Source organism: Marmota flaviventris, chromosome 3 (assembly GCF_047511675.1).
Source record: "Marmota flaviventris isolate mMarFla1 chromosome 3, mMarFla1.hap1, whole genome shotgun sequence".
Taxonomy (NCBI): Eukaryota; Metazoa; Chordata; class Mammalia; order Rodentia; family Sciuridae; genus Marmota; species Marmota flaviventris.
Genome location: NC_092500.1, coordinates 94970037 through 94989990, shown reverse-complemented (window position 1 = coordinate 94989990; position 19954 = coordinate 94970037). Strand labels below are relative to the sequence as shown.

General features: G+C 40.6%; 1 protein-coding gene across 1 annotated transcript in view; it reads right to left on the bottom strand.

Moving 5' to 3' along the window:
• Positions 1-11109: 11109 nt before the first annotated feature.
• Gucy2c (guanylate cyclase 2C) overlaps positions 11110-19954 on the bottom strand; it is a 74639-nt gene continuing 65794 nt past the window's right edge. The window contains exons 24-27 of the mRNA XM_027955980.2: positions 16901-16999; positions 15169-15263; positions 13077-13153; positions 11110-11484 (exon numbers count right to left, since the gene is read on the bottom strand). Of these exons, the coding sequence (XP_027811781.1) occupies positions 11310-11484; positions 13077-13153; positions 15169-15263; positions 16901-16999 (446 nt within the window). The 3' untranslated portion in view covers positions 11110-11309. The remainder of the gene's footprint in view (positions 11485-13076; positions 13154-15168; positions 15264-16900; positions 17000-19954) is intronic.

Sequence of the window (19954 nt, the reverse complement as noted above, 5' to 3'; positions counted from 1 at the left end):
TTCCATTTCAGAGGATTTGTCGCTGATATACAGGAATGCCTTTGATTTATGCGTGTTGATTTTATATCCTGCCACTTTGCTGAATTCATTTATTAGCTCTAATAGTTTCTTTGTAGACCCTTTTGGGTCTTCTAGGTATAGAATCATGTCATCTACAAATAGTGATAATTTAAGTTCTTCTTTTTCTATTTTTATGCCTTTAATTTCTTTCGTCTGTCTAATTGCTCTGGCCAGTGTTTCGAGAACTATGTTGAACAGAAGTGGTGAGAGAGGGCATCCCTGTCTTGTTCCAGATTATAGAGGGAATGCCTTCAATTTTTCTCCATTCAGAATGATGCTAGCCTGAGGCTTAGCATAGATTGCTTTTACAATATTGAGGTATGTTTCTGTTATCCCCAGTGTTTCTAGAGTTTTGAACATAAAGGGATGCTGTACTTTGTAAATGCTTTTTCCACATCTATCGAGATGATCATATGGTTCTTATTTTTAAGTCTATTGATGTGGTGAATAACATTTATTGATTTCCGTATATTGAAGCAGCCTTGCATCCCAGGGATGAATCCTACTTGATCATGGTGCACAATTTTTTTGATATGTTTTGTATCCGATTCGCCAGAATTTTATTGAGGATTTTTGCATCTAGGTTCATTAGAGATATTGGTCTGTAGTTTTCTTTCTTTGAAGTGTCTTTGTCTGGTTTAGGTATCAGGGTGATGTTGGCCTCGTAGAATGAATTTGGAAGTTCTCCCTCTTTTTCTATTTCCTGAAGTAGCTTGAAAAGTATTGGTATTAGTTCCTCTTTAAAGGTTTTGTAAAACTCTGCTGTATACCCATCCGGTCCTGGGCTTTTCTTAGTTGGTAGTCTTTTGATGGTTTCTTCTATTTCCTCAATTGATATTGGTCTGTTTAGGTTGTCTATATCCTCCTGACTCAATCTGGGCAGATCATATGACTTAAGAAATTTATCGATGCCTTCACTATCTTCTAATTTATTGGAGTATAAGGATTCAAAATAATTTTTGATTATCTTCTGTATTTCTGAAGTGTCTGTTGTGATATTGCCTTTTTCATCCCGTATGCTAGTAATTTGAGTTCTCTCTCTTCTTCTCTTCGCTAGCATGGCTAAGGGTCTGTCGATTTTGTTTATTTTTTCAAAGAACCAACTTTTAGTTTTGTCAATTTTTTCAATTGTTTCTTTTGTTTCGATTTCATTAATTTCAGCTCTGATTTTAATGATTTCTTGCCTTCTACTTCTTTTGCTGTTGTTTTGCTCTTCTTTTTCTAGGATTTTGAGATGAAGTATGAGATCATTTATTTGTTGGTTTTTTCTTTTTTTAAGGAATGAACTCCAAGCAATGAATTTTCCTCTTAGAACTGCTTTCAATGTGTCCCATAGATTCCGATATGTTGTGTCTGTGTTTTCATTTATCTCTAAGAATTTTTTAATTTCCTCCTTGATGTCTTCTATAACCCATTGATCATTCAGTAACCTATTGTTCATTCTCCAAGTGATGTATGCTTTTTCCTTCCTTATTTTATCGTTGATTTTCAGTTCCATTCCATTATGATCAGATAAGATGCATGGTATTATCTCTACTCCTTTATATATTCTAAGAGTTGCCCTGTGACATAATATATGATCTATTTTTGAGAAGGATCCATGTGCTGCTGAGAAAAAAGTGTAACTGCTTGATGTTGGGTGGTATATTCTATATATGTCAATTAAGTCTAGGTTATTAATTGTGTTATTGAGTTCTATAGTTTCCTTATTCAACTTTTGTTTGGAAGATCTGTCCAGTGGCGAGAGAGGTGTGTTGAAGTCTCCCATGATTATTGTATGGTGGTCTATCAGACTCTTGAACTTGAGAAGAGTTTGTTTGATGAACATAGCTGCACCATGGTTTGGGGCATATATATTTATGACTGTTATGTCTTGTTGGTGTATGGTTCCCTTAAGCAGTATGTAGTGTCCCTCTTTATCCCTTTTGATTAACTTTGGCTTGAAATCTATTTTATTTGATATGAGTATGGACACTCCTGCTTGTTTCCGAAGCCCATATGTGTGATATGATTTTTCCCAACCTTTCACCTTCAGCCTATGTATGTCTTTTCCTATCAAATGCGTCTCCTGTAGGCAGCATATTGTTGGGTCTTGTTTTGTGATCCATTCTACTAGCCTGTGTCTCTTAATTGGTGAGTTTAAGCCATTAACATTTAGGGTTATTATTGAGATATGGGTTGTTCTTCCAGCCATATTTGTTTATTTATGTTACTAAACATGGTTTGTTTTCCTCTTTGATTATTTTTCCCCCCTTTACTGTCCTACCTCCCACTGTTGGTTTTCATTGTTATTTTCCATTTCCTCTTCCTGTAATGTTTTGCCGAGGATGTTTTGAAGAGATGGTTTTCTAGCTGCAAATTCTTTTAACTTTTTTTTATCGTGGAAGGTTTTAATTTCATCTTCCATCCTGAAGCTCAATTTCGCTGGAAACACAATTCTTGGTTGGAACCCATTTTCTTTCAGTGTTTGAAATATGTTATTCCAGGATCTTCTAGCTTTCAGAGTCTGTGTTGAAAGATCAGCTGTTATCCTGATTGGCTTACCCCTAAATGTGATCTGCTTCCTTTCTCTTGTAGCTTTTAAAATTCTCTCCTTATTCTGTATGTTGCGCATCTTCATTATAACGTGTCTAGGTGTGGATCTCTTATGATTTTGCACATTCGGCGTCCTGTAGGCTTCTAGGATTTGGGATTCTGTCTCATTCTTCAAGTCTGGGAAGTTTTCTCGTATTATTTCATTGAATAGATTGCTCATTCCTTTGGTTTGGAGTTCTGTACCTTCCTGTATCCCAATGACTCTTAAGTTTGGTCTCTAATGTTATCCCATATTTCTTGGATGTTCTGCTCATGGTTTCTTAACAGTCTTGCTGAGCTGTCTATGTTCTTTTCAAGTTGAAATACTTTGTCTTCATTGTCTGATGTTCTATCTTCTAAGTGTTCTACTCTGCTGGTAGTATTCTCCATTGAGTTTTTAAGTTGGTTTATTGCTTCCTGCATTTCTAGGATTTCTGTTTGTTTGTTTTTTATAACCTCTATCTCCCTGTATAGTTGATCCTTTGCTTCCTGGATTTGTTTGTGTAAATCATTGTCGAAGTGATCTTTCATTGTCTGATTTTGCTGTCTAATGTCTTCCTTGATACTCCAGATCATCTGAAGCATGTATATCCTGAATTCTTTATCTGACATTCCATCTGCTGCAGCTGTTACCTCTTCTAAAGTTGAGTTGACCTGCATTGCTTGTGGTCCTTTCTTTCCTTGTCTTTTCATACTGCTTGCGTTTCTTTCTGCTTGGTGAAACTGTTGTGTTTTTGAAATGTTTTTTTCCCCTATATATTTATATTGCTCTTGTATAGTTGAAAAGTCTCCCTTGCAGGGTCGGGCGGCGGTCTGCCTACCTTGCATGCGCGGGCGGCGGCTCTGCTCTCTCCTTACTCCAATTGGAGTGTCGTGACTACCACGCCGGCAGGTCACTGGGCCTGTTCCGGGCGCGGGCGGCAGCTCTGTTCTGCCCCTACTCCAATTGGGGTGACGAGTGTACCACGCCGGCAGGCCACCGGGCCTGATCTGCTGGTCGGTTGCAGGTCTGCCTACCCTGCAGGCGCGGACGGCGGCTCTGCTCTGCCCCCCCTCCAATTGGTGTGACTTGTCTACCACACCCGCGGACCGCTGAGCCTGTTCCGGGCACGGGCGAAGGCTCTGTTCTGTTCCTACTCCAATTGGTGTGACGTGCCTACCACCCCTGCCGGCCACTGGGTGTGTTCCACCGGTCGGTCGCAGATCTGCCTACCTTGCGGGCATGGGTGGCGGCTCTGCTCTGCCCCTACTCCAAATGGGGTGACATGTCTGTCGCACCGGCAGGCCACTGGGCCTGTCCCGCTGGTTGGTCTCAGGTCTGCCCACCTTTCGGGCATGGGTGGCGGCTCTGCTCTGCCCCTACTCCAATTGGGGTGACATGTGTACCACGCCGGTAGGCTCCTGGGCCTGATCCACCGGTCTGTCGCAGGTCTGCCTACGTTGCAGGCGCGGGCGGCGGCTCTGCCCTGCCCCTCCTACCACGCCTACGGACCGCTGGGCCTGATCTGCAGGTTGGTCGCAGGTCTGCTCACCCTGCGGGCACGGGTGGTGGTTCCGCTCCGCCCCCACTCCAATTGGGGTCACGTGACCACCACACCGACGGGGCCTGATCCGGGCGCGGGCGGCGGCTCTGTTCTGCCCCTACTTCAGTTGGGATGACGTGTGTACCACGCTGGCAGGCCGCTGGGCCTGACCCGCCAGTCTGTCGCAGGTCTGCTTACCTTGCAGGCACGGGCGGCGGCTCTGCCCTGCCCCTCCTACCACGCCCGTGTACCACTGGGTCGCAGGTCTGCCCACCTTGTGGGCGCGGGTGGTGGCTCCGCTCCGCCCCCTCTCCAATTGGGGTCACGCGGTCACCACGCCGGCGAGCCGCTGGGCCTGCTCCGAGCGCGGGCGGCGGCCCGGCTCCTCCCCTCTGGCTCGACGACAAATCGAGAGAGACTCGGGTGTCTGTGCCTCACCCTCCCTACCAGGAGACCAACTTTTTCTGTCACCGCTGGTATTGATGAAGTTCTCTCCTCCGCCGCTTTCTGATGACATCAGATCTCTGCCATGTTGGTATCCTATGTGAATGGCAGCATTTAGTTCCCTTTGCCGGGTAACCAAAGCAACGGGAGATTCCTGACCGGTCCTCAGCAGGACCCGGACCGAGAAGCAGTTTCCGCGGGCTCCTTAGCCCTGGGCCAGGGCAGCTCCAGGAGCCGGAACTCGGCCGCTCCGTGCTCGGTGTATGCTCTGATAAGAGCAGGCTCCAAGAAGCACTCAGGCACTGAGCCTGAGTAATCTGTCTGCAAGCCGCAGGCGAATGGCAGCCTGAAATTACCTGTTCTATGGCTGAATGAGCTGTGGTCAGTCGAAAACAGGGATGGTGACGTCAGCTCTCCAAGATGGTGTCCGCTGGCCTCCTCTGTGGTCTGACCGGTGTGGAGAACCGAAATGGACCGCTTCCTTCCCCCGTCTCGAACCCAGAATTCAGCACTGAGTACGGTGCTTGCACGGCTGGCAGAAACTGCAGAGCTGTATCCCTGCGCCGCTATGTCCTCGTTTCCCAGCGCATGCTGCAGACTCTAGCCGCGGGGCGATTTGCTGAATAAGCAGTGTTACCCTCCGTGCAACAAATCTCTTGCGTTTGAGTCCCCGTAGCCGATCCTCGTGCGATGGAAATCCTTCCTCCAGGTTCCGGAGCACCCCACTATTGCTGGAAATTCCTAACAAGATAGCCTTTAGCAGTCCTGACTCGTCATACTCCCACACAGTGACGCGGCAATGCACTCCCCTCGCCGCCATCTTCAGTTTTGGTTCTTATGAATGAAGATGATATAAACATTCAAGAACATGAATTATATTTGTATAACCATAGTTTCCAACTTACTTGGTAATTAGATAGGAGTGATCTTATTGGGTCCTGTGGCAACCGTATGTTTAACTTACTATTTTTAATCCTGCCAAACTAGTTTCCAAAGTTTTTGTAGCATTTTAAATGCCTGTCAACAATCTATGCTCTGTATCCTTATCAGCACTTGATACTGTTAATTTTGTATTGTACCTCTTTTAAGAAATGTGCATTGTTATCTCATTGTGACTTTCTTTAACAATATCTTACTACTGACTGATGGTATTGAATGTTTTTACCTAAGCCGGTTTGCATTTATGTATCTCCTTTGGTGAAGCATCAAAAAACAAAAATAAAAATTTATGGTTTCTAAGTCTGTACTATTCAATAGATAATCCAAATCAAGGAGGTAAACCCAGAAGTAATTTTAGAATAGATGTTTGTTTTACCTTTACACATTCTCATTTCTTTGTATAGATCCAGGTTTCTGTCTAGTATTAAATTCCTTCTGCCTGAAGATCATCATTTAACATTTATTGTACAGTAGATCCACTAGCAATAAATTCTCACTTCTTTTTTTTTCTTCATTTTGAAATATATGTTTTGCTGGGCATAGAATTCCAAGTCCTCCTGCCTCAGCTCCAGAGTAGCTGGGATCACAGGTATGCACCGCCATACCCATGGATTCTCAATATTTGTTCTTCATGTACAATGTGTCTTTTCATCAACCTCTGACTGCTTTCATAACTTTTTCTTTGTTTTATTCCCCCAGCACTTTGAATATAATGTGCTTGACAGTGGTTTTGTGTACTTATCCTGCCTGGAGTTCTCTGAGGTTCTTGGGTCTGTGGTTCGGCATCATTACATTAGGCAAATTATCAGCCATTATTTCTTCAAATATTTTTTTCTGCATTGTTCTGTCTTCTGGGATTCTGACTACATACATGTGACACCTTTTGATATTGTCCCACAGCCCTCAGCAGCCTTGCTTGGCTTTATTCACTTTTTTATCTCTTGTTAGCTTGCATAATTTCTTTAGTCTTATCTTCATGTGCATTGATCCTTTCATTAACTGTGTGAAGTCTGCTGATAAGCCTATTAAAATTATCCTTCATCTCTGGTTAGTATGTTTTTATTTGTAGGAATTTCATTTGTTTTTTTTTTCCTATTGTTTTCAATTCTATGCTAAAATTGCCCATTTTAACTTGTACAATGTTTACTTTTTTCTTTACAGCTTTTGACAATAGTTATCTAAAATTTGCTATCAGATAATTTCGATATTCATGTTTTATCTGTGTCTGGTTTGAGAGTGTAAATAGGGGGCTGGAGTTGTAGCTCAGTGGTAGAGGGTTTGCCTAGCCTGTGTGAGACACTGGGTTTGATCCTTAGCACCACATAAAAATAAATAAATAAAATAAAGGCATTGTGTCCATCTACTATATATATATATATGAAAAATTTTTAAATAGATCCTCTTACTTTCTCACTCAATCCATAGTTTTCTTTTCCTTCCCTGAAAAAGGAGTGTTTCCCAATTTGGGGGCAGAGCTCTAGAGCAGAGCTGTCCAATAATTAGTCATGACTAGTGATAAGTGACCTCAAGCACTTTTAATGTGGCTAGTTTGAATTAAGTGTAAAATATACACTGCTTTTAAAGACACCATAAAAAGAATAATGGTATCTAATTAATAATTCTATACCGAGATGATAATATTTTAAACACACTGGTTTAATGAGATACCTTATTAGAATAATTTACCTATTTATTTTGACTTTTTAAAAGTACGAGAGTTAACATTTGAATCACACATGTGTAAGAAAACCTGAACAAATGGTGAGACATACCATGCTCATGGACTGGATGACTCAGCATAGAGATGCCAGTTCTCTCCACACTGATACATTGGTTTGATACAAATGGTATCAATCTCCTAGCAATTTATTATAGCCATAGACAAGCTTATTCTAAAAATTTATATAGAAAGAAAACGAAACTCTACTAGCTAAAAATTTTGGGAAAAGAAACAATAATATGGGGAAAAGCACTCCACCTAATTTTAAGATTTATTATAGAGCAACAAGTAATTAAAATTATGTGGCATTAGAGAAGACATAGACATGTAAGTCAATGGCATAAAAAGTATCATCACTGTTGTAGGGCCAACTGATTTTGATAAAGTTCCCAAAATGATTCATTCTGTGGATTTGTTGGACATCATGCAGGTTTCCCTTCTTTTGCTGGGTGGAACAAAGTGAAACCCTCTGTTGTAATGTTGTGCCAGTCTGGAGTCCCTAACCAGTTTGCCTTCCTCTCCACCTTTTTGAATTCTACCTTGATTGTTTCTACATTTCATCACGGGTCTCTAGTTGTAGTTAGAGGGGAAGAGAAGGGAGAAATTAATGTACATCATCTCATCTGGACCAGAAACTTTTCATCTTTCTATAAATGTATTAGCCTTCCAGAATTATAAGATAAGAAATGGTTCACATTATTTTTCCAGTGGACTACACTGAATGGCTCCACTGAATGGTTAATGTAACTCATAGCTGAGCCCTTTAAAATGCAGTATCTCTGTTGCTATGGTGACCACAGCCTTCTCACCCTTCCTTTCTTTGCTTTATGCTGGCATCTCCTTCCAGTAGAATGTTATGTTGTAGACCTAAAAATGATATGTCATCATAGTTTTTCTTCTGCATGGCCTAGATCTGGTCACCTCAATTCAGAGATTAACAGACAAACCTTTCAGAATAATTAACTTTTGAAGGATTTTTTTTTTTTTTTTGCTCTGAGGTCTGGGGAGGTAATAGCGGATCTGAGGTTCCTCTCTTGTTTTATTCCAAAGGTCAGTTTTTGAACAGGTATGCATTAGATTTTATAGTTGAAATTCCTGAGTATTTTTTGGTGGTTATTTCTTTGGAGTTTTCTCTTTTATAGTTTGTTATTTCCAATGATTTTCAAAGTATTACAAGGAAGGAAAATAGGACAAAACTTATTTTTCTCATTTTGTTTCCAGGTTAGTGGTTCTTTTAGCTCTTGCAGGACAGAAATCAAACATGGTTAACAAAGAGAGGGTTGATGAGAATTATTTACTGCACTGATTAATATAGCATGATGGCAATCCCGTAGTCAGAGAACCAAGGAGATAAGGGGTAAACAACATATAAATGTTTGGGGGTTATAAAATAATATATTCATAAACTATGTTGCATTTTGTCATTGTGCCTGTGCTAATTTGCACACAAAAATGTGTCTAAAATTATGTTAAGTCTTCCCGCTGGGCATTGTGAGAAACATGCTTACCTGTCCAAACCCAAAAAATAGACTAAGAGGTGTGGAAAAAGCGAGGACTTTTACTTTAATGACGGTCTTGTAAGAGCATGTGTCTAGGGGAGCAGGCACCCTCATATGGGGTACAACCAACATGCTATCCTCTAGAGCATAAGATCCTTCCCCTGTATCCTCATTGACTGAGTACTATGAGGTGTACAGTCTTCCTGAATGAATGTCTCCTAAGTTGTACTGTTTCCTATCTGGTTAAAGTTGTCCCCAACTCTCTTTGTTCTCTTGGGGCAGGGGAGTCCCCTGGGATCGATTGCTTTTGGATTGAGTGCCTTTGGGCACATATACAATTTATTTCTGTTGGTCAGGTTGGTCCTCTTCCTTCACAGTCAAGGGGATGTGAATTTTTACACCCTGTGTTAACTGCTTGTAACTTTTCATTCTGTTCTCCCCTCCAGCTGTCTTTTTAACATCCCAAGTCATTTTACATTTAAAGCTAAATATTGCATTTTGAAAATACACAGCATGTCTTTTAGCATTTAAATGCGTTTCAATGAACATCAGTTGCTTTGGGGTAAATGGCTGTGGTTGTTGTTAGATCTGCTTAGTCAGGGACTGGGGTTGTGGCTCAGCAGTAGAGCACTCGCCCGTGTGATGCTCTGGGTTCCATCCTAGCCCCACATAAAAATAAATAAATAAAATAAAGATATTGTGTCCAATTACAATTAGAAAATAAATATTTTTTTTAAAAACCTGCTTAGGCAGTTTCCGTGCTTTCCCTTCTTTTGTCCTAAACAATAGCTGTAGTTGGGGAAGGACTTCCTGCCACTTATCTCAAGCACAGAGCATGCCATTTTTTTTTTTTTTTTTAGCAGTCACCAACTTAAACTTTAACCCTTTACTCCTGTCTCAATATACACTCTTTATTTACTTTTTTGATACTGGATATCTGGCATTAAACAAATGAAACACATGTCTAATTGATTTAGTATCATTATTACTTTAATATTTTAAAGTCAGACCTTGCATGTTTTTAAGAATAGCATATATAACCAAATATACGAAGATTGATTGTAGTATTCATGCCTTCCTCTTGAATTAATTTCTTGTATTCACAGAGTACTTCTTTTACTCTTCTTTCTTTTTTTGCAATTTTTTAAAAATATATTTTTAAAAGATGGGAACCCTTTTTTTAATACATTTATTTATTTTTATGCAGTGCTGAAAATCAAACCCAGGGCCTCACACATGCTAGGTAAGTGCTCTTACCACTGAGCTACAACCCCAGCCCTTCTTCTTCTTTCAGGTAGAGTTTATGCATGATAAACTTTCTGAGCTCTTGCATATGTGAAGAGAATTCTGAATTAGTAACTATGTTTCTTCAGAAATATGAAGCTATTGATCAATTTTCTTTTAACATCTAGTATTCTTGCTGAAACATCTAGTGCTGATCTAATTCTTATTGCTTTGAAATATTTTTCTTTGTCTAGAAACCCTTAGGATCTTCTGTAGTTTCTCCATAAGTACTTATGTCTGTTTTGTTTTTAAATCCACCTCTAGGTGGTGTATTTTTTTTTCACTTCTGAGCATTTTCCCCCTATAATTTGTCCATTCCTTCTGTTTATAATCTCTGCTTTCCCTCCTAGAACTCCAGGTATTCAACACTGAAACATCCTGATCTACCTTACATATCTTATAACTAAAACACACACACACACACACATACACTCATCATGCCTCACTTAATGAAGGGATTACATTTTGAAAAACATCAGGTGCTTCAGAGATTATTACTTTTTTTTTTTTTTTTTTTAGAAAAAAGCAGTGTAGGAATTGGACCCCTGCCTGGGTGCCGTTCTTAGGTCACTGGCATTACTTGTATTACATGTCCATGTTGCTAAATGGGACAACCCAAGGCAAGGTCTCTGTTTAAAGGTTAAAATCCCCTTGAATGCAGCAGGTGAAACTTCCCTGGCAGGTTTTCACCCTTGAGCAACAGCTAGCTTTGTCATGCTTCATTGAGGGAGCATTTAGTCAGTTTTCAGCAAGCAGAAGATAATAGGTGGTACGTTCCAGGAAAACAGGTAGAAACCCATACCTAGACTCAGGAACTTCAAACTTTTATTCTTACCTAACATCTAGCATATTTTCTGCAAAAATTTTGAGATAAGGGGATTAAATGGAGATAAGATATCTAAATGGAGATGAGATAGCTCAAATGTAGTTGGGACCAGTTTTAAAAATCCACAAACAAAACAATAAAACAAACATGAAATACATAAAATAAGAACAAAATCTCAAGTTTTAGATAGTATATGTCTTCCTCTTTTCCAGATGGATGCTCCTTGGAACAACTGTTGGGATAAGTCCAGAGTAAAATGCAGTGATTTCACTGAGAGCACACATCTGATTCATGGAAGAAAGTCTATGCTCCAGCCAGGACCAGGCTAAGTATTTTCAGTGTCACTGAGGTCTCAGGAAAATGCAAGCCTCAGGACACTCGAGGCTGCTGCCTAAGTGCAGCTGGATTTGGTGTGTGTAAGTCCTTAAACTTTCATTGGTCTAAAAATAGGTGTTCTCCTGGTCCGTGGTGTTCAGTTGCAGGTATTCCAGAGTGCCTTTCTTATAGCTGGCTACCCGTGTTGGTTTTCGGCTTTTTATTCCTGCAGCCTGTCTTTTCTGTAAAGAGTTGAGGATCATGTCTGAAAATTCTTCTTGCAAACGCTGTTGATTCTCCCTGGAAAGAGGGTGGGGAGAGAAAAATGAAACATCTTAGCAATTCACAGAGAATATTCCCCAGCTCCAGAATCATCAGTTCAGTTCCCCAATTACTCCGTGAATGTCTATTCTGTGCCAGATGTAGAAAGCTCCAAGAATGCAGAATGATCCTTACCTTTAGTGAGCTTGAAGGACTGCCATCCCTGCAATGCTTATAGAATAAGCAGAATATATTCTACAGCAGGCAGGGTATTCTACTGCAATTTCAAAATGAATCAACAAGCTGCTAGAATTTGGAAGAATAGTCAGAAGATCTAGGTTTTCAAATACCACTGTATGCTACTGAGGAAGGGGAAAGGAGGCCACCCAACCCTCAAAATACATTGGTCCCACATATACCTGTGGATATGGGTATTGTTTGGGGAGAGCTCAGGATGGTAGAGGGCTTCAAGAATGGACCTGGGGCGCTGCTAGTAAGGAACCAGGTTTCCTATGTTCTGGGGAAGATCTGGGTTATCTTGGTATCTCTAGCCATGCACCATCTCTCTGATGGCATCTAGACATCTGCAAGACAGGGATTATTCTCTGCTCTAGCAAAAGCCATGGCAATAACCACACGACGGATTGCTGCAATGTCTACCAATATGCAACTGAACTTGAATCACCTTTTAGAGAACTGAAACCTGCTATTTAGACCTTTGGCTTTGTCATCTCAGGGTGAACACAGACTCCATGTGAAGATGCAGAACCATGGTTGTGGGGCAGAGGAAGGTCCTGTTTTCATCAGATGACTAGCAGAAAGATGAGACAGGAGGAGAAATGCTGAGAGCTTCTTGTCTCCAGCATGTTCTACTCTTGTAAGAGCCAGACATGCATGAAGTGAGCTCCAAACTGCTTTTTGTTCTTTCAAGCAAGTCTGGAACACAGCACTAGCTTTGCCATACCTCATGGCAGGGACATTTAGTCAATTTTTCAGCAAGCATGAAATGATGGCTGGCACATTTCAGGAAAATGATGTAATAGGTAGAAACACATACCCATACTAAAGAAACTTCTATTTTTTATTCTTACCTAATATATGGCATGTTTTCTGCAAATATTATGAGCTGAGTATACTCTAATGGGGACAGGTATTTAAAATACAATTGGGACAGTTAAAAAAAAAAAACAAAAAACCTCTCATTTGTACAGAAGGAAAAAAGAGCCAGTAAACAAAATCTCAAGTTTTAGATAGTACATCCCTTCCTCCTCTTTTCCAGGTGGACACTCCCTGGAACAACTGTTGGGATAAGTCCAGAGTAAAATGCAGTGATTTCACTGAGAATACACATCTGATTCATGGAAGAAAGCCTATGCTCCAGCCAGGGCAGCCAGGCTAAGTATTTTTCAGTGTTGTTGAGGTCTCAGGAAAATGCAGGTCTCAGGACACTCAGTTCTAGAAGCTGGAGAAGGGAGGGTTCTCATGTGTATAGCCCCCTGCCTCATACTCAACACATCATTGCCACTTGCTAGGCACTTGCCCCAACTTACTTGAATGGCTGTAAGGAGCATAGCTTACAAGGCCAAAACCTCCAACTCCCCTATCCCTCCCGGTCACACCCAGAAACTTACACAGTTGGTGGGGTTGGCAGGTTGTATTTATGGTCCTTCATCCCAGTCAGCCAGTAGGTGATCTCTGTTCCTTTTCCCTAGGGAGACAGAAGAGGTGAGTCCAATGGATGCCAATGAGACAGTTCTGCTCTAGCCCACTGTTCTACAGGGATCTGTTTCCAAGAGGCATCTCACCTCCACATTTCTCATCAATGCCTATATTTAAGCGCATAGCACATGCCTTTATGATTTGTGTTATCTCTAGATAAATTTTTATTTCCAAATTCCTTTAAAAAAATAAATCTCTGACTAAATAGGTTTTTTCCCATAAGATATTTGAAAATATCACTATAGCTACATTTCAACAACTCTAATTTTAAAAAAATCATCTGTAATTCTGCTGCACCAACAAACCCAACCAGTTTTCATTGCCTACATTTTCTTCTTTTCCTTTTTTTTTTTGGGGGGGGGGGACGTGCTGGAGATTGAACCCAGTGGTGCTCTACCTCTGAGTTTCAGCCCTTTTTATTTTGAGATAGGGTTTCACTAAGTTACTGAGGCTAGCCTCAAACTTAAAATCTCATGCCTGAGCCTCCCAAGTAGCTGGGATTACAAGCATATGCCACCATGCCCAGCTGTCTACATTTTTATTTTAGCACCTTTTGCAACAAAATTTTGTCACAAGACTTTTGTTACTTTACCTACATTAAATGTGTAAATTATCAACACATATTCACCATAATAAGCACTCCTTGAGTGACATTTGTTTGGCTCATCTGGGGACTATGAAATAAACATAACTGTATCAGAAACTGTTTTTGCTAAAGCTTATACTTAAAAAGGAGATTAGATGGCTGTGTGTGTGTGTGTGTGTGTGTTCACTTTTAAAAATAGTGGCTGGTTGACTGTGTTTAGACTGCAGTAATCTATAATTTATAAGTCACTTCTATTTTCAGAGGAATGCTCTTATGTAGAAAATATATTGTCCATTTATGGGCTGGAAATGTAGCCAAGTAGCAAATGCCAAGCATTTGCAAGGCCATGGGTTCAATTCTCCACACCAAAAAACAAAACAAAAAACCTGTAAAATGTGTTTATGGAGGACTCAAAAACTGAGTGTGATGTTAGGACACCTTTACATACAAGGAGGCTTTTCTAAGTGAAGCCTGGAGATCAGGGCATTATGGCTACTGGAGACAGAAAACTGTTGATAGCTGGCTTTAGACCAGTTGTGAAAAGACTGTAATTTTCAAAGAGCAGACTGAGAGCCAGTTGGAGACAGTTGGTGGCTTTGGAGGGCAGCTGTTTTGTTTGTTTTTTTTTTTTTGTTTTGTTTTTGGTAGCAAGGATTGAACTCAGGGGCACTCAGCTGCAGAGCTACATCTCTAACCCTATTTTGTATTTTATTTAGAGACAGGGTCTCACTGAGTTGCTTAGCGTCTGGCTTTTGCTGAGGCTGGCTTTGAACTCGTGATCCTCCATGCTCATCCCCTCCCCCCCAGCCTCTGGGATTACTGGGGTGCACCACCGCACTGGCAAGGGTAGCTGTTTTTGATGTGAGGAACAGCATGGGGAATTTAAAGCTGTAATTGTCAAACTTCAGTGTGATCACAAACATTTGCAATACTTGTTAGTAAGATTTCTGATCTATACCATGGAGTCTCAGTAGGCCTGGTGGGTGTACAAGTCGGGAGTAATGGGCCATACTTTTCAATCTGTTGGTCCAGAGTTTCAGAATAATAAAAGCAACTGACAAGAGGGGTGACCTGAGACATAGCATCTTGCCATTAGAGTAGGAAATTGGGGCTTTTGACTTAAACAAGTCTTGAACAGAACAAGCTCTTGTGTTTGGAGGAATAACTGAGGACAAACCTTGTACATATATAGAGGAAATCGCGGTGTTGTACAACATATTGGTCATAGACCTAAGGGCCTTCCTGAACAAAGGGAAGTTCTGATGCTCACATGTAGGTTCCTCCTACAGGGATGGTGGAAGATCTTTGTGAGGCATATAGAAAAGGAGTCTTCATCCCTGTGCTTCTTGACTTTCTTGGCTAAGTCTCCAGGAGATGGCCCAGATGTGTGTGACAAATTGTCTCTGTGGATTCCTTACCTTTAAGTAGGTCTCTCCTCTTACTTCATACAGGAACTGACAATCGGTTCTCTTCAAGGTGGCTATAGTGGAGCCACTCATGTGAATCCTATAGGCTGGAAATGCAAAAGAGACAAATGAAAGCTCCTCGGTTTTGACAGCTATGATATGCCACATTTGTTTCCCCTTGATTTATGCTATCACAAACACCTGAAGCAAATATCCTAAATTGAGGAGAAACAAATATAGCTTTTTAAATGAAAGTACCCTTAAAAATAACGCCAGTGAGCTGGGCACTTATAATCCCAGCTGCTCAGAAGCATGGGCTCAGGAGTTTCACATGTTCAAGCCAGGTAAGCAATTTAGTGAGGCCCTAAGGCAACCAGCAAGACACTGTCTCAAAGTAAAATGTAAAAAGTGATCGGGGTGTGGCTTAAGCACCCTGGGTTCAATCCCTGGTACCAATAAATAAATAAATAACATCAGTGAGATAAGAAATATTATCACACATGATAAGGAAAAAAGGGTTCTGGTTTTCAGGATCCTGAGTGATGGCACTCCTTGGGTTTTGTCCTCTGATCCTGGCTCAGGGTGGTAGCCTCTAGGACCAGGTTTTGGATCAGACTTTCAGTGCCAAGCTTAGGAGTTAGAATTTGCTTTGGGTTCCTGTGAAAAAATTCTAACGCACAGCTAAAGGGCTGGTGGCAAGATGAAAATCCAGAGTCTTGATTTTCTCAAATTTTCTTCTTCTGTACAACAGTTATCCTCTGAAAAACAAGCAGGGGGCACTCCGTGCTCCATTATTGACTACGGTCTTTCTCACTATGGTGCCTAACAGCCACACCACAAACAGTGTCAGTAGGAAGAATGATGGAAAGCCCGGGTGTACACCTACCACAGGCCAGAGCACTACTAAATGCTTAACATACATCATTCCGAGTTCTCCCAGCAAGGTTAGGGTATTATCCTCAATTTACATCTTCATCTTTCAGAGTCCTAGAAAGATCGGGTACATTTACCTCCAACTTACTCTAATAGTAATTAGCATAGTTATGATTTTAACCCAAGTCTGTATGACTCTTATTCTTTTCTTTATACTCTTGATTTTTCCAGCATATACTAGTATCAGATTGTCAGTTGACTACCAAACTACTATCCTGCCTCCTGTGTTTTTGTCAGCTCTTATCTACCAGTGCTTTTTTCTTCTACTATATATTTCCATTATTATCATTATCTCCAATATTATTGAGCAACTACAGCATGCAGCACCCTGTGCCTTTATCTTGGCAGGGCAAATATAATATATATCTTTGCATATAACAAACACCAATACTCTTTCCTTTACTAAAATGAATTCCTAGAAAAACCAGATAAAAGAGAAATGGGAATTTGAAGCAGTGTGTATAGTCCATATATAGCCCATAGGAGTTTTTTTTTAACTTCCATAGATCTATGATAAATTTCATGACTATTCCAGGTAGAGCATGGTTGAATTAATTGAAGGTGGATGAAAAATATAGAAAATTAAAAACTGAGCAATAATAGAAGAATAAGATAATTATCAGTAAATGACAACAACAAAAGCAAATACAGCAAGGACCAGATTGACACAGGCTCACATTCTGCTGCTGTGCAGCATCATCCTGCATCTCCCCGGTACTTTGTGTCTGCTTATTGTGCATGTAATCCCACAATTGCCCTCCTCTGCAAGAAAGCATCTTTGTCCTCTAAGAAAAACAATCTCCATCCTTACGAAGGCCAGTGGATTCCATCCTAGAGGCTGTGTTGACGGTGTCCCCGAACAGGCAATAACGAGGCATCTTGATTCCCACAACTCCAGCGGCACAAGGACCTGAAAGGAAGAACAGGAAGCTAGAGGTGGAGGCAATGGAAACTGCAGAGTGGAGTTGAGATGAAGGAGCCTCTTTTCAGGGTCACAATGTCAAACACATCATGTTGTGGGGAAATGGCAGAGAGTGTGATGTGCTTGGTGATTTTTGCTTTAAATGGATACACCCAGCAAGGACATGCTTTCAGAAAATATTTTGCTCTGTGAAGAATGTTGCATTGACTCAGAACAAGAAGGCACCCAGAGATCCAGGTCACAAAAGCGGCAAGTCTTTCTTAATATTTTAAATAGAAGAGTGAGGGTGATCCCATGGCTTGCTTACTGTGCCAAACCACTCACTCAATCCTGCACCCTGGACTGCTGGAGGGCACTGTGGACTTGGTGGTTCAATGGCCCAAGTTAGTTTTATTTTTATTTTAGGGTGGTATTTCTGGGATTGGAGGTATAGTGATGGAAGACCAGAAGACAAGGATTGGGAATAATTTTCCCTAAGTAATTCAGGTTTGATGCAAAACAAAACAAAAACCAATTTAAAAAAAACAAAACAAAACAATAATGGAAAATGTACAGCAGGAAAGATTTATGATCTGGCCGATGCCCAGGAGTTCCCTCATATAAATATGGAAACATGATATTTGGCTCTGGTCATGATGGGGAAACCACAGCTATATTCCTGAATACCACTGGATAGGGGAAGCCTGTGGAGGAAGGACACTAACAAGCAGAACAAAAGCCAAGGCAAGGCAGCGTTGAGGCATATTAATCATGTATTTGTGTGGGCTGCCTGAAAGCAAGGAGTTAAAGACTTTAGAAGCTAAAGATTAACTTGAAAACTGCAAAGCTGGGTTTTTGGTAGAGGTAATCATTAATTTTCTAGTTGACAGTAGTTTTTGATCTATTTGAGTTTCCTTATAGATTTATTTTACCCCTGTGTTTATGAACACAGAAAGAAAGAAAGACAGAAAGACAGAAAGAAAGAAAGAGAGAGAGAAAGAAAGACAGAAAGAAAAAGAAAGAAGAAGAAAAATCCTCAAAATACCACATCTTCCCCAGGATCCTTAGCCTTCACTGTCAGGTTTGATGTAAAACAAAAGAAAAACCGATTAAAAAAAAAAATAACGAAAAATGTGTGGCAAGAAAGGTTTAGCAGAGGCAGTTTTTGATCAGATCTCTGAGTTCCCCAGCCGCACCAGGCTGTGCACTAGGACTGGTAGGTCTATTTGCAAGTGACTTCTTACTTCAACAACAGACTGATAAGGCTGTGGAAGGCCTAAAATAGCAAAATTCCTGCTGATACTGTTTCTTATTCTCAGTTATTAATACTTAACTTTGCAACTGTTCAATTTCCTGAGCCTAAACCCTTCCAGGCATATGTGCCTAATAGCTACTCTCATGCCAGCCCAGTATGGCAGTACCCCGGTGTTTAGCTCAGACATGGAGCAGGTCACAGGTAAGGCCTCCACCCTCCTTGATGTCAATAAATCAAGCCTGCTGCTAACCCCTCCTCCAGGTTTGACTATTTGTGATGGGACAGAAAGGAGATAGTTCACTCACTGCCTGGGTGGTCTGGCAGATGCCAGGAGTTCCCTCATATAAATATGGAAACATGACATTTGGCTCTGGACATGATTGGGGAAACCACAGCTATATTCCTGGCTGTCAAAGATTTGGCAGCAGTTTTTAAGTTCTATTTACTGTCACTTTGAGAAAATCATTCATTCATATCAACAAATATTTACTGTCAGGCTCTATAGATATAAGAGGACTTCAGGAAATGCAGTTGTTTGGTCCTTGCCACAAAGCCTAGGGGCATCTTTTAAGTTTTCTGTACTCTGGGTCTCCTGTAAGCCTTGGACCAGGAGCAATGCCAGGAAATTTATAGAGATGTGATTTAACATGAGGAAAAACTGTCTTAATAATTAACCATTTCAACAGTGGAGTGAGTTGGAAAACTATGAGTTTTCAAGGAGTCTTGGGGTTATTCTAAATGTGCCATACTATTATTGATCTTGGGACCTATAAAGACAATTGTACCTTGCAAAGGATTAATCCAGATGACTTTTGAGTTCCTTTCCAACTATGTTTTTCTGTATCCATAACTCATCTTCTCAAATCATTATGTTCAAGACTGTTAAATAAAACTAAATTTAGCCTGAGGCTGCTTCCTACCTGGCATGCCTATGGAACAAGCACAACCTCCTTACAAATTGAAAGCCTAATTTAGAAAGATACTTTTGGAATAAATGGCTAAATCTCAGGTAATCACAGCAGCTGAGAGTCAGCCAATCACAGGCTGCTAACTGATCATATCAGGCCTACAAATGGCAAACATGGAGCTGTAAAACCAAGTGGTTTCTGTACCTTACTTCTATTTTCTGTCTGTATAGACTGCCAGCCCGTATTACCCACTGGAGCTCTCTAAACCTCCTCTGGTTCTGATGGTCACGGTTTGTCAGTTGTTCTTTCTTAATTAAGTTCTGTTGAATTTGCCTAAAGTGTTTCTTTTCAACACAGCTATGAAGTTTTTCATGGTCTTTTAAGTGACCTATGTAATTTCAGTACAACTGCAGGGGAGCGGGGTATACCTGTTACAGGAATTTGACCAGTTATTTTTTCCCCTGTAGATAATCAAATCCACTTAGGTACTATTATATTTTAATGGGAAAATGTACAGAAGTTGAGATTGAGAAGAAGGAAGGGATGAGGAGGAGATAAGTGCAATAGTAGATACAGTGACTTAAATGGGAAGTCCTTCTTGTTTTCATATGTGGTTGGTGTTATCCATCCAAGAGTGAAAACTGCTGTCAAATGTGTTGTTCCAATCACTCTCTATAGACTGGGTCTAAATATGTCAGGATGTGTAATGGTATATTTGATCCACAGAATTCAACAGTAAATCTCTTGTGAAAATCAATCATGTTTGAGGTCCCTCTATTTTTTCTGATATAGTTGGTTAAC